This window comes from Siniperca chuatsi, linkage group LG14 (genome assembly GCF_020085105.1).
Source record: "Siniperca chuatsi isolate FFG_IHB_CAS linkage group LG14, ASM2008510v1, whole genome shotgun sequence".
In the NCBI taxonomy this organism is placed as follows: domain Eukaryota; kingdom Metazoa; phylum Chordata; class Actinopteri; order Centrarchiformes; family Sinipercidae; genus Siniperca; species Siniperca chuatsi.
This window is the reverse complement of record NC_058055.1, coordinates 29209372-29224371: the sequence shown is the minus strand read 5'-3', so window position 1 is coordinate 29224371 and position 15000 is coordinate 29209372. Positions and strand designations below refer to the sequence as shown.

Here is a 15000-nt window from a genome sequence, read left to right as displayed (position 1 = left end):
GTGTGATTGCTATAATTATTGATTGTGAAATCTGATTCTACAGAACTTCCAGAAACTCGTGAAGATGAAACGTGACTCGCTGCTGCTGCGAGAACGCGAGCTCATTGGCTGGTGGAGCTGATCCTCCAGCCGCTGCCATTAAAGCGCCACAGAAGAAGAGGATGCAGCGAGACGATGTCATTAAAAGCTCAGATGATGGAAACATGACGTTTCATGTGTTCATGTGAGGAAGGCTCCAGCCTCCTCATCGCTTCAGCCACTTCAGGTTCCCCAAACTGCACTTTACTGTCTTTCTACTTGTTTTTTGTCTTTTTATATCGAGTGTTTTTCTTGTGTACAGCAGAGCCCTGATAGACCAGTATTTAGACCCCACAGATGAATTCATTCATTTGGGTGATTGTTAACTGCATTCTCTTCTGTCCCACAATCTGCCGCCACACACAAAGCCTGTCAGCTAACTTCACATGCTAACAGGAGCACGAAGCAAGTTAACGCTGAGCGGTTAACTCTGTAAGGACAACCACAGACGGAGTAACCGGCTTCCTCCGACCTCTACAAGCGGACACTGCGCAGCAAAAGACGCTTCCACAGTTCTTCCAGCTTGGCTCGTCTACAACAGACTGACCGCCAGCTAACAGCAGCACCAAGGCCACCTCTCTTTCCCTCCCACGGACGGGTAACGTAACACCTGGGTATAGCACAGGGTAACACTGTACTTGGCTAAGGACGGTTTAACTTGTGTACATGTGACGTCACTGATGTGTTTTGTTGTTGTGATCGTCTCCATGGTGAACGTGAGGTTATTACTGTAACCGTAGTTCTCAGCCACGCTAAGTTGGCTCCGCAGGCAGTCTTTGCATGTTAACTAACTTCTTTTAACTTGGCACCGTTATCCTAAACAGACCACACACACACACACACACACACACACTCTTTGTTCTGTAGTTTAGAGTTAGTCTTCATATTGTGTGTTTTGCTTTATATTTAATAAAAATTAATGTTGCACAAGAGTGAGTAATTTGCCAACCTCTTCTTTGTTGAACTCCAAATCCTTCAGCTTCTAGCTGTTGGTGGTAATTCTGGTTATAGTTATTAATTTAATTATTAATCTGATTTCCAAATTGATAGTTTAGTTTATTTTATGAGACTCAATCAATTAATTGGCTATCATTTCTCTTCTTTAAGAAGAGTGGTGCCCCCGAGGACTTTATTAAAGTTATTTATGATTATCTTTAATATCGTAGAAAAGGTTTCAGTCGTAGTCGTCTGGACACTGTTTTCAGAATCAAGACGTTTCGGCTCCCATCAGGAAGTCATTCTCAATTGTGAAAATGGTCTGAGAACTCAGAAATTTAAGCTACTCTGTGTTACTTAAGCCCCGCCCTCAGGGAGGAGTCTACCTGAGTATCTGTTGATTAGCTAGTTTCACCTGAAACTGACCTAATAGTTTCCATGATGGCCCAGTAATCAGTAATCAGGCCTATTGTTTTCTGGCTTCACCTCCCTCATCACTGTTAAGTACCTGATTAGCATGTGATTGGCGTGACCAAGGTGTTAATACACTGTGGTAAACTTTGGGCAGATTGAATCTCAGACCACCATTTCTGTTCAAAGAGGGGTTTTCTTTTTTCACAAAAATGGCTTCTTTGACTCCTCTTTCAAACCAACTCTTCTCTCTACTCTGAATCTTCACCTCGCTGTCTTCAAATGTGCGGTTTGTAGCTTTTAGATGCAAATGCACGGCGCTCTGCAATCCTGAGTTAGCGTGTCGTCTGTGCTGATAAAGTCTTTTGTGAAGTGGCTGTTTGGTCTCACCTGTGTACCGTTCTTTGCAGTTTTCCTCACTGCACTGAATTGAATAAACTACATTGCTCTGTTTCTGTGTGGGCATCTTGTCCTTAGGATGAACGAGTTTCTGTCTTAAAGTGTTGCCTGGTTTAAAGAAAACAGGAACATCATGCTGTCTAAAGATCCTTTGAGGTTTTTCAGACAGTCCAGATACATAAGGGATGGAGACACCGTTCTTGGTTCTGTTTCCCTTTTGTCCTGTTTTTTGTCTCTTTCTCCATTTCTTCACAATTGAGAATGACTTCCGGATGGGAGCCGAAACATCTTGATTCTGAAAACAGTGTCCAGATGACTGCGACTGAAACCTTTTCTACGATAGAACGCTCCTGGACGAATGAGGGACTACACCATCTGATAGCCATAATTCATTGATCACACCTACACAAGTGGGTGCCCCCCCTTTAACCATTGTAAATCCCAACAATATTATTTGGAGAGGATGACAATAAACTCTACCTTGAACCTTGATGTTTGTTTACATCAACAGCTCAATTACAAGTCAGTAAAGTCGCATTCAAACCACGGTGGATTTATGTTCTACAGAAGCCCTGAACGGACAAACCAATCACCGGCTCTAGAGAGGGCCATTCGCATTTTTCACGAGTTTTGCGGCCACCGTAGTTTCTCCTCCACGCCTGGAAGGGGAGGGCGAGGCGAGCGGTGTTCACATGGTTGCACACTGCAGTTTCACCACTAGAGGCCGCTAAATCCTCCACACTAGAGGATTACCTTTACGTTTTTTCGAGTCACCAGTTCTTTGTTGACATCAGCTGGTCACGTTTGTTTGTGTTGGTCAAATTTAGATAACATGGTCAGGTTAAACTGCCAATAAGCTGTTTGTGTCTTTGTGTCACTCTGTTCACGGTGGATTTATGAACCCGTCTCTGTGTTTGTGTTTTCTCACCTCGGAGGAAGTCATCAGCAGTTTGATTGACAGCTTCAGTTTGATTGACAGCTGGTTGTTTCTTGATGATGGCTGAGGAGCGATAAATGATATGTTGCCTTCCTCCTTCCTCCTCTTCCTCCTCTTCTTCTCCTCCTCCTGTCCTCCGTCGATCCAACGGCTCGATGAAAAACTCTTCCTGACCCGTCCGGATCATCCCGGCCTGGAGAACCAGAGATTAGCTGTTTAATCTGCTGAGTCAGCATTATTCAGTTTGAGTCAAGATTATTAAAGAGTAAATAAAAACGATTAAAATCTGAGTCAGCACTATTCAGTGTGATCCAGCAGCAGAATCTGTAGCATCGACCAAAAACCACCAGATTCTGAGACGAACTCAACAAAGTGATTTATTTATTGTGCTGGATGTATTTAGGTGTTCCTGTTATTGTGTCCACCTGCAGATCTAATCAGATATAATCGGTCGTTGTAGCTTTAAGTTACATCAGCAGCTGCAGCAGGAAAATATTTCTTTTCTGTCCTTCTCGTGTTTCCGTCCACTTTAAACGCCTCGTCTTTGCTTCACATCTGGCTTCAATCAGCCGGCTCTGCTCACGCTGCGAGAAGTGAAGATAAACCCAGACACAGTGACACAGAGTTCGCAGAGTTAAAGTCGCATCAGTCCGTCATGTTTTACAGTGTTTGGTTCGTGTCTCTGCAGGCCTGAAATCATTTCTGTTCTCACATGAATCGACTTGTTTCCCTTCTGCTTTCTGCTGACTTTAAGTTTTTAGCTAAAATCTGCATTTATCTGTTTTATTTTGAAAACTTTTATGAGCTGGTCTGATTGTTATAAAAGAAACATCTTCTTCAAACTTTCCTTCATTCTGACTGATTTTGTGTGTTTTTCATCAGTTGAAGCAGATGAAACTTCCCTTGTTTTAATACGTGAAGATGTTTCCCTAGTGGCAGAATAAAATATTCATCATGCTGCAGTTTCTCTGAGAGTTCAACTCTCTGTGGTTTCAGCTGCTCTCAGGTCAGCGCGTACGGAAAGTCAGAAGGCTCAAAAAACACCAACAGCTGTAGAAACATCTGCCTCCATCAGCAGCTTCCTCACAGAGGATGATGATGATGATGATAGAAACGAAAAGTCAAAACGACAGCAGGTGTAAGTTAAAAACAGACAGACAGCAGGATGAGATGATTAAAGGTGCAAACATGTTAGAACAGAAACATAAACCTTTGATTGTTTTATTTTGTGTTAATCTTTCTGAATTATTATTATTATGTCTTCATAAAATATTTGTTTGTTCTGATTGTCTCGTTTCATATTTCAATGGTTTTTAGTTTCCAGTTTTTTCTAAAGTCCAACGCTGAAAATACCAGAGACAACGATGGAAATAATTTCAGGACTTTGTCGTTCTGACACAAAGTCTGACATGTTGTACCAGACAGCTGTAATGATCGGCGTACTTAGCATCAAATAGCGTTTATATATTAGGAATATAAAGTTCACAAAAAACTTCACAACCCTTCTTCTCTGAGTCAGAACTCTTCTTGTTACTTCATATCTTAGTCTTCTTCAGTATCAACAGGAACCCATCTGATTACTGATCACTGATCGATTGTTGTCTGTGTGTGAACAGGAACTGACCTAGATTTCCCAAACTGTAAAGAAATAATAATTCAATGACACTAATTCATCCTCAATAACTGTTCGGAGCAGATGAAGCTTCGCTGATGTTCACAGCTGTAATGATCTGATCAGTTACTGAAGCCTGATGACGCCTTAAAGATCTGACCAGCTGATCGCGACCGGCTCACACCTGGAAAATGATCGAGAGAACTTTCAGATTTCTAATTTTGTATATAAATCAGACAATCTTCCACATAGATTTTTGTCATTATAAAAATGGAATATACGTCCAGTTCAGATCTGATTTGTACGTTAAAACCTTCGGTTTCCACTATTGATTTCCACTCAGACCGTTTCCGACGTCAGTCAGAAATCAGCCATCGTCAGGTGACACCTACCAGTCCGTCACAGTTGCTGATGGCGACGGACGTGTCCTCCATGTTGGACACCTCTCCTGTGTAGAAGCAGCCGGCGTCTCCTATTGGCTGAGAGTGTTTGTGTCCTGACTCCTCCCACCACTCCATGGTGGCGGCGGGGGCGACGAGGCGGGAGTTCGGACGCAGTCGCAGGTGCAGCTCCTGACCAAACACCGTCACGTTGTAGAAAAGCTCCGCCTCCTCAGCCCTGTACCTCTTCCCCCTCCAGCTGTGCCCTGTCTGATTGGACGGCGACGCGTGTGTGGGCGGGGTCAGGCGTAATGTGGGCGTGTCTGTTTTTTTATTGTCCTTGTTTGAGTCAGTGGGCGTGCTCTCGGAGGAGTGGGCGTGTCTTTTGCTGCGGTGCAGGTGGTGGGCGGAGACTGACGCTGACAGGAAACGCCCCTCTGAGTTGGTCCTGATTGGACGAACGACACGGAAGTCCGACAGGAGCTGATGGAGAGAATCTGAGAGAGAGAAAGATCAAATAAGTTTCTTCACTTCTTTTCAGTGATGTCAGTGTGACGTCACCATGTCCACAGATCTCAGACATTAACCTCGTTATAACCTAATACAGCTCAGATCAATGAAGTACCAACTGGGTGTAAGTATAAAATAAATAAGTGTGAAGTACAAAGTGGGTTTACCGGTTGATGATGATAATATGGTATAAAGTAATAGTGCATGAACTGTCGAGTTCAGTGTAGCTTATTTATAATGAGACGGAGGATATCGCACAGCAGTAACAGAGGTATGAATAAATATCAATAAATAGGGAATTTTAAACTGAAAGAGTATATTGCACAATTATGTCAAGTATTGCAATGATGTTAATGATCAATGTCCAGTTTAATGACTTTGGGTCATACAGACTGACATTGTCTTACTTCTGGACCAGAACCTGGAAGTTCTGGTTTCCTGCAGCTCTCAGTAACAGTGTGACTGCAGTCTGGCGAGAGAGATTAATAACAGACAAAAAGCTTTAAACATCTGGAACTGAGAGCCAATCAGAGCAGAGCCTCCTCCTGCAGAGTGACATCAGCTGAGGCTGATCCCGGATCAGCACAAACCTGTGTGTGTGTGTGTGTGTGTGTGTGAACAGCATCTGAGGTGATTTAACGAGGAAGGAGGCTGCTCTCCTTCTGGCTGCAGTTGTGGAGGTCAAAGGTCACACACACAGAGGATTTGATGAAATATGATCTGAATCCTTCACATTCCCGAAACGTCAGAGACGCATAAACACAAAGATTTATGGGATAAACGTGGAGAGGAAAGTTCTGTGACTCAGAGACAGAACAGAGGAACGTTCCTTCATTCAGAACAGTTTGCATCTGAGACTGAAACCATTAGAACAGAACTGGGAACACTGGGAGACTGTCAGCTGCTCAGTGATTGGCCAGTCGCCTCCTGTCTGTTTATCAACTCTCACCTGCACTGCAGAGGTCAGAGGTCACAGCCCGGAGGACTAAACAACCACCACAGAAGAAGAAGACGGAGCTGGAGGACGATTACTGCCGATACTACGGTTAACAGCAGTAGAAGTATTAATACGGTTAGAAGAAGAACGTGCAGCAGCAGTGATGTTAGTAAGAGTTAAAAAGTCACAGTGATGCTACCTGTGGCTGCAGCAGCACTGACAGCACCAACAGAAACAAATATTACATTAATGACTGCAGACTCAGCAGTACTGATTACAGTAGCCATCGCTGTGGTACAGCAGTGCAGCACTGACAGCAGGAACAGGAACAATAATAATATAGCAGCAATAACAGATAAAAAAGGAACTGCAGCATCAGTAGCAGTAAGAGTGCTAACATTTGCAATAATGGGAAGTACTGTAATACTTCCAGTAACAGTAGTCATAACAACAGCAGCAGAGGATCACCTGTGCTGTCTGTGATGTCATGCTAACAGCAGCAGTGTCTCACCTGTGCGGTCACTGATGTAAACTGAGTGTAAACAGTTGATCGGCAGCAGAAACACAATAATCAATAATCTATAACCAAACTCGTCCATCCTGGCAGAGAGAGAGAGAGAGAGAGACTAACGGAGAGCTGCTGTGAGCAGACTGAACACTTTAACAGACACTGTCCTCCCTCCCCCTGTCTGTCTCTCCTCCCCCTGTCTGTCTCCTCCCTCCTCCCCCTGTCTGTCTGTCTCCTCCCCCTGTCTGTCTCCTCCCTCTGTCTGTCTCTCCTCCCCCCTCCGTCTGTCTGTCTCTCCTCCCCCTGTCTGTCTCCTCCTCTGTCTGTCTCTCCTCCCTCTGTCTGTCTCCTCCCTCCTCCCTCTGTCTGTCTCTCCCCCTCTGTCTGTCTGTCTCTCCTCCCCTGTCTGTCTCCTCCCTCCTCCCTCCGTCTGTCTGTCTGTCTGTCCTCCCCCTCACTGCTCTGTGTCTCTCAGCAGCAGCACTAACAGCAGTGACAGTAAAGTGGTTGTAATACTGCAGTAGGACTCCACTCTCAGTTGTTTCAGGTGTGTACACACACACACACACACACACACACACACACACACACACACACACACACACACACACACACACACACACACACACACACACACTCACACTCACTGCAGTATCTGTTGTTATTGTTAATCCGCTAGATGGAGTCAGTGATGATGATGATGATGATGATGATGATGATGATGATGATGATACTTTATTGGCAGATCAGGTCTGAAATGTTTTTGCTTCGCAGCAGCTCCAGTTGCAACAGAACAGAAACAAAACGTTACGACCGGGAGAGGAGCCTGACACCTGAAGGCTCTGGCTCCAGGTCTACTTTTGGAGACTCTAGGAGCCACAAGTGACCCTGCATCCTGGGAGCGCAGCGCTCTAGTCGGGTAATAATGTCGTAGTGCAAAATACTAATGCAGAACACAAAGTGGTATTTGGTTTAGGTAGTAACAGTCTTTATTATTTACTGCAAGCAATAACTGGGGAATAGAACTTCTCCAGAGCGGTTAATCCGGCGTAGTCCGCTGTAGCCACAGAGGACGCGGTAGGCCCGGTCCTGGACGAATCGGCGAAGCTCCGGGAACGGAGAAGGATTTTAAATTTACAGGGAGCCAGTGCAGAGAAGCTAATATTGGTCAGTACACGTGATCCACGTGTTTCTGGATCAACTGGCGCTGTCGTGTTTTCCAGGTCGGGTGTGAAAGACTAAAAACAAGGCTTTCGAATGAGTTAGGGTTTAGTTTAGGTTCAGGGCTGATTAATGGGCTTGAGACGAAGAGACAATGCAGCTACTGAGAGTTCAACACTTACTGCTTCTGTTAATGTACTACTGTTTAAAGACTGCATTACCCAGAGGACATTGGGGTCCGCAGGTGAGAAACAAAGAGAACGGACTCATCAACACAACATCAACCACCAACTGTTGTGATCCTGGTTGCCATGGTGATGACACCATCTGTGTCTTCATCAACTCTCCAAAGTCGACCATGTTGCTGTGGTGCATGATGGGTAACCACTAACAGCAGGTCTCCGTCCAGTGAAAATCAGATCTCCAGATTTGGAGATTTGAAGCCTTTCAGATGAACTGAAGTATTTAGTTTCTTCAGTAAAACAAAGCGTCTAAAACCAGCTGGATGTTCTGGAAGATTCATCGCCACCGAGCTGAAAACAGCTGTTCGTCTCTCTGGAGAAGCGTGTTGTTCACAGTCTCTGCTCTTCCTGCCACACTCAGTGTTTTCTCTGTTTGTCAGAAAGACACACACAGTAAACAGTCAGAAGACGTAAACAAGTGTCTCATTACACAACTGAAATATTGTTTAGAGCAGAAAAAGCTGGAAGCGGCTTCCTGAAGCTGAGTCACAAACATCTGACAGACTGTTAAAAACTTTACACTTTTAGTCTGTTGGTCCATGTGAGAACCTAAAATTCTACGTTTCACAGTAATGTTCTTTTAGATGTTGTGAACTAAATGGAAAAACAAGCTCAGTTAGTGGACTGAATGAGGACTCATTAACGCAGTAGTGCACTGACTGACCTCAACTCTAAAACAGATATATTTTGCATATTGGCAAATAAATTCTGCTGAGCAAAGCTGTCTCCTGAGTCTTATCTGTTTAGAGGTTCTGACCTGTTACACTAGCAGGTTAGCAGTGAACCTGATGTGTCTGTCGACTGTGTGGGAGTTTTTCTTTCAGACTCTATAAACTGGACTCTGATCTGTGCAGACTGCAGTGTTTACGTTGAACTGTTGTGTTACAGCAGCGCTCAGCTGGAAACATATGTAGCCAATAAACTTTTATATTGTTGTAATGTCTGATGTTTAGGCAGCTGTTTATATTTTCACTGTATTTCTGTTTTCATCCTGTTTCCACTGTTACTGTAAGTTTAAACTCTGTTCTTCTTTTCTCGGTAAGAAATGTAATTTAAAAGTAAGTAACAATATCCCTTTTTTCTAACTCTCATCCTGCTCAAAGGCTCAGGGTGGATAGTCTATCCCAGCATGCAGCAGCAGCACCACCTGCTGGAGAAAAGCATAACATACAGTTAGTGGGTTAAGAAATATCTATATTTCCCTTGAAGGAATAGTTCAACATTTTGGGAATGGTCCTAAAATGAGGATGTCGATAAAAATAAAAATTATGATGAATTTGAAATGTTTCCTCAAAACAATCTGTCTTAGGTTGCCAGTCAGGCTGCAGGACAAGGCCGGGGTCTGGGCATGATGACTACAAAAACTGGTGCTAGGAACATGGAACATCACCTCTCTGGCGTGGAAGGAGCTTGATCGACTTTAGAGTGGTTTTGATCAGATCTGCTGTATGTCTTGGACACTCAGGTAAAGAGAGGAGCCGAGCTGCCAGCTGATCACCACCTGGTGGTGAATTGAATCAGGACAAACCTGGTAAAACCAAAAATAGCGAGGGTGAGCTGGGAACATCTGGCTGAGGCCCCTGTCCACATGGAGTCTGAGTGGACCAAGTTCAAAGCCTCCATTGCGGAGGCAGCTGCAAAGAGTTGTGGCCAGAAGGTTCTCGGTTCCTGTCGTGTCAGCAAACAAAGAACCCCTGCTTGACACCAGCGGTGAAGGAGGCCGTCAAGTTGAAGAAGGAGCCCTTTCAGGGTTGGTTGGCCTGAGGGTCTCCTGAAGCAGCAGACAGGTATCAGGAGGTCTGCAGCTTCTGTAGATGCAGAAATTCAATTAAATTTTATTTATATAGCGCCAATTCATAACAGAAGTTATCTCATTGCACTTTTCCTATAGAGCAGGTCTAGACCGAACTCTTTATAATATTAGTTACAGAGACCCAACAAAGCACTCAGGGACAGTGGCAAGGAAAAACTTCCCTCTGCCGGGACAAGGACAAGAGACAAGAGGAATCAAAACAAGAAGAAGACATAACACAGCGTGGCAGAAGCCACCTCAGCCCCCACCAGAAGAGAGCTTTAATCATCAGAGACATCAGAGCCGAGAGGAAGAGTCTCAACCCCCCTCACCAACAACCACTGGTGAGGATTCACCTTCTCCACTCCACCCAAATCCCATCCAGGTCTCCAGCCACCAAAATCAACATATTAATGGACCGACTGGAAAACTTGGTGGGATTTTCTGGCACAGTACTAAACTGTTCTGAATCCTACTTAAAAGACAGGGACTATTTTGTGTCTATAGGTAATCACACACCTGAACAGACAAACATTACATATGGAGTTCCCCAAGGCTCCATTCTGGGCCTCTTCTGTTCTACATCTACATGATCCCACTGGCTCAGATTATGGAAAACAACTAAATATGTTACCATAATTATGCAGACGACACAAACATTTACATAACAATGTGACCAGGGGACTATGGTCCAATACAAGTGCTGAGTAAGTGCATTGAACAACGACTGGATGTGCCAGAATTTTCTTCAATTAAACAAAGATAAAACTGAAGTCATTGTTTTTGGAGCTGAGGAGGAACGATTAAAAGTCAGCGCTCAGCTTCAATCAGTAACATTAAAAACCACAAACCAAGCCAGAAATCTTGGTGTAGTCGTGGACTCAGACCTGAATTTCAACAGCCTCATTAAGACAAATACAAAGTCAGCCTACAACCACCTGAAGAAGATATCCAGGATTACGTTTTCTGTAAAGCACTCTGAATTGCCTTGTTCTTGACATGTGCTATATAAACAAACTTGCCTTGCCATGGAGAAGGACTTTCAGTCAGACTCAAAGAGGTTCTGACAAACTGTCAGAAGACTCAGGGGGAGGCAGGGCAGGGCTGTTCTGTGTTGACCGAGACACCTTTTTCAATTTCACTGGGAGTCGAGGACCATTTCTGTGGCCTGGCTGACCGCAGTGGTGGTACTAATTTTTAAAAAGGGGGCTGGAGGGCATTGCCCGGTCCTGGATCAGTGGATCAGCTGCTTACCCATGCAAGGATACTGGAGGGGTCATGGAAGTTTTTCTATCCAGTCTACATGTGTTTTGTGGACATGGAGAAGGATTATGACCGTGTCCCTGGGGTATCCTGTGGGGGGTACTGCAGGAGTACAGGGTACCGCCATAGCTTTGAGCCTTCCGGTCATTGCATAACCAGAGTGAGAGCTGTGTTTTTAACAAGAAGTCAAATATGTCTCAGTGCGCTTTAGGCTTCACCATCAACATTTACTTAATAATAATAATAATAATAATAATTACAACATGATAAGAAACTTTGGTAACACTTTATTTGAAGGTGGCTTCATAAGACTGACATGACACCTGTCATGAACATGAAGGAGGCTGTATGAAGGTTTATGACTGATGTCATTAAGTGTCATTCGCGCAGTTATGTCACTTTTAATGCAAAGTTGACATTGTTTGAGATGTCTTTGTTATGACAACTGGACATTAATCAAGATAATAAACATGCCATGGCAGGCCTAATTATCAGACTTAAAGAATCTATTTAGCTTTATGTGATAACATTACACTATACGGTCATATGTGCTCGGTTTTGACAACGACTGTAATGAGACCATTATAACTGTGCCATGAATAATTCCCTTGACCTCAAGTAAAGTGGAACCATTTGGACTTGTCATAAAGATGTCAGTAATGTTATAAGGGCAGTTTGACGACAGACACAACAGTACCAAGGTGATTTATAGAGTTTCCTGAGCCTAAGAGGTGGTTCAACATCTGATCAGGATCCCACCGGACACCTGGAGACCCTGGGGCAGACCCAGAACACACTGGAGGAATTCTGTATGTCATCAGGTCTGGGAACGTCTCAGGATTCTCCAGGAAGAGCTGGACAAAGTGGCTAGGGAAAAGGAAATATGGGCTACCTTGATTAACCTGCTGCCACCACAGCCTGAAACCAGAGAAGCATTGAAAAATGGATGGATGGATTTTATGTGTTTATCAACTGATCATTATTGAAAAGATTGTTATGATATGTTACTGATGTAAATAAAGCTTTAACATACAACATTATACAGGTTTAATTGTTGTCTCCTGTGCAACCAGGTGCAACAAAAAGTTCACCAAACAGTGACATACACAAATGTCAGGAACAAAACTCAAGGCAGGAACAAAACTCAAGGCAGGAACAACACCACGTGTAACAACGATGATCCAACACTGAACAAAGACAGAGACACGGACTAAATACCCTGGGGGAGGTGAAACACCGAGACACAGGTGCAAACAATCAAGGAAGGACCAACAATCAAAACTGGAGGGAAAACAAAGACAGGAAGTAAAAACCACAAAATACACCAGGGAAGGAACACACTACAAAATAAAACAGGAAGTGACAACACCTAAACTACCACAGTATTAAAAGATCTAACCTGTTTTGTTGGGTGGGGTTGCGGGTTGGTTTATATTGGTATTGTACCTTTAACCACCTGGGATGGCAGTGATCAGAGGTGAAGAACCAGCCTGTTTTCTTACTTTTATGGATGAGTTATCACTTCAACCTTTCTGTTCATACCACATTACTGTCTGCAGAGCAAACAGAGACAACCATTATCTGTGGACGTTCACCAAAAAACAGCAGTGTGTAAAATTTCACCCTATCATTAATTTCTTAATGACATAAGAAGAAAGACTAAAATCTGTTCAGTGAGCTTTAACTCATTTCACACAAGAAGCGGAACTGTGCACAAAATCAAACAATTTAACTCTAACCTTATTACTCTAAATGTAAGTTAAAGGGAACTTAATTGTAAAATTGGTTGTTTTAGAGCTTAAACACTGAAATTAAAGAAATAAAGAAAATCTAAAAAGGCAGAAAGTAAAACTAATCATCTTATTTTAATTATTGAAACTGTGGTAGTATTTAATTTTGCGCTTAAATTATAGCGCCCTCTGTTGGCTCATGGGAGTATAGTAAATACAGAAATGAATGCAGAGTCAGTCACTCAAAGAGTCAGCTGTCAGTAATAGTAGCAGAGCCAATAACAACAACTGTAGCAGCAGTTGTCGAGCAGGAACACGGGGGCAGCAGGTGGCCCACAACCACAGATCCAGACTCTGCAGGAACACGGGGGCAGCAGGTGGCCCACAACCACAGATCCAGACTCTGCAGGAACACGGGGGCAGCAGGTGGCCCACAACCACAGATCCAGACTCTGCAGCTCCGGAGGCAGAAATACCTGCTGAAAGCGACAGAAGGAGAGAGGAGAGAGACGAGAAAGCACAGAACTACGGGAGAGAGAAGATGTAGCGTTAGTAACATGCAGTAATGGGACAAAAATGCAAACAGAGGGAGAGGAGGAGAGAGGAGAAAGGTGCATCATGGGAAGTCACCGGGCAGTGTAGGCCTATAGCAGCATAACTAAGGGATGGTTCAGGACTCACCCAAGCCAGCCCTAACTATAAGCTTTATCACAGAGGAAAGTCTTAAGCCTACTCTTAAATGTGGAGATGGTGTCTGCCTCCCGAACCCAAACTGGGACCTGGTTCCACAGGAGAGGAGCTTGATAACTGAAGGCTCTGGCTCCCGGTCTACTTTTGGAGATTTTAGGAACCACAAGTAACCCTGCATCCTGGGAGCGCAGTGTTCTAGTCGGGTAATAAGGTATTATGAGATCTTTAAGATACAATGGTGCCTGACCATTACGAGCTTTGTAGGTGAGGAGAAGGATTTTAAATTCTATTCTGGATTTTACAGGAAGCCAGTGCAGAGAAGCTAATATTGGAGAAATTTGATCTCTTTTCCTAGTTCTTGTCAGTACATGTGCCATTCTGGATCAACTGGAGAGTCTTAAAGGACTTATTTGGGCAGCCGGATAATAAGGAATTGCAGTAGTCCAGCCTAGAAGTAACAAATGCATGCACAAATGTTTCGGCATCATTTTGAGACAGGATGTGCCTGATTTTTGCAATGTTGCGTAGGTGAAAGAAGGCAGTCCTTGAAGTTTGTTTCATGTGGGAGTTAAAGGATAAATCCTGATCAAAGATAACTCCGAGGTTCCTTACGGTGCTGCTGGAGGCCAGGACAATGCCATCTAGAGTAACTATATCTTTAGATAATGTGTCTCTGAGGTGTTTGGGGCCAAGTACAATAACTTCAGTTTTGTCTGAGTTTAACATCAGAAAATTGCAGGTCATCCAGGTCTTTATGTCCTTAAGGCATGCTTGAAGTTTAATTAACTGGTTAGTTTCATCTGGCTTGATCGATAGAAATAATTGGGTATCATCTGCATAGCAATGAAAGTTTATGGAGTGTTTCTAATAATATTGCCTAGAGGAAGCGTATATAAGGTGAATAGAATCGGTCCAAGCACAGAACCTTGTGGAACTCCATGACTAACTTTGGCGTGCACGGAGGACTCACCGTTAACATGTACAAACAGAGATAGAAAGGATTTAAACCAGCTTAGTGTGGCTCCTGTAATGCCAATTACATGTTCCAGTCTCTGTAATAGGATGTGATGGTCAATGGTGTTGAGCGCAGCACTAAGATCTAACCAGACAAGTACAGAGACAAGTCCATTGTCTGATGCAATTAAAAGGTCATTTGTAATTTTCACCAGTGCTGTCTCTGTGCTATGATGCACTCTAAACCCTGACTGAAAATCCTCAAATAAACTATTGTTATTTAGAAAGTCACACAACTGATTGGCGACTGCTTTCTCAAGGATTTTAGATACAAAGGGAAGGTTAGATATAGGTCTATAGTTGGCTAAAACCCCTGGATCAAGAGGGGCTTTTTAAGAAGCGGTTTAATTACAGCTACTTTAAAGGATTGTGGTACATAGCCTGTTAATAAATACAGATT

The 15000-nt window shown here is 43.6% G+C and overlaps 1 protein-coding gene across 1 annotated transcript in view; it reads right to left on the bottom strand.

The window, feature by feature from the left end:
- adamts2a (ADAM metallopeptidase with thrombospondin type 1 motif, 2a) overlaps nt 1-6857 on the bottom strand; it is a 34650-nt gene extending 27793 nt beyond the window's left edge. The window contains exons 1-3 of the mRNA XM_044222511.1: nt 6712-6857; nt 4766-5250; nt 2753-2954 (exon numbers count right to left, since the gene is read on the bottom strand). Coding sequence (XP_044078446.1) covers nt 2753-2954; nt 4766-5250; nt 6712-6799 — 775 coding nt within the window. The 5' untranslated portion in view covers nt 6800-6857. The remainder of the gene's footprint in view (nt 1-2752; nt 2955-4765; nt 5251-6711) is intronic.
- Nucleotides 6858-15000: the final 8143 nt, after the last annotated feature.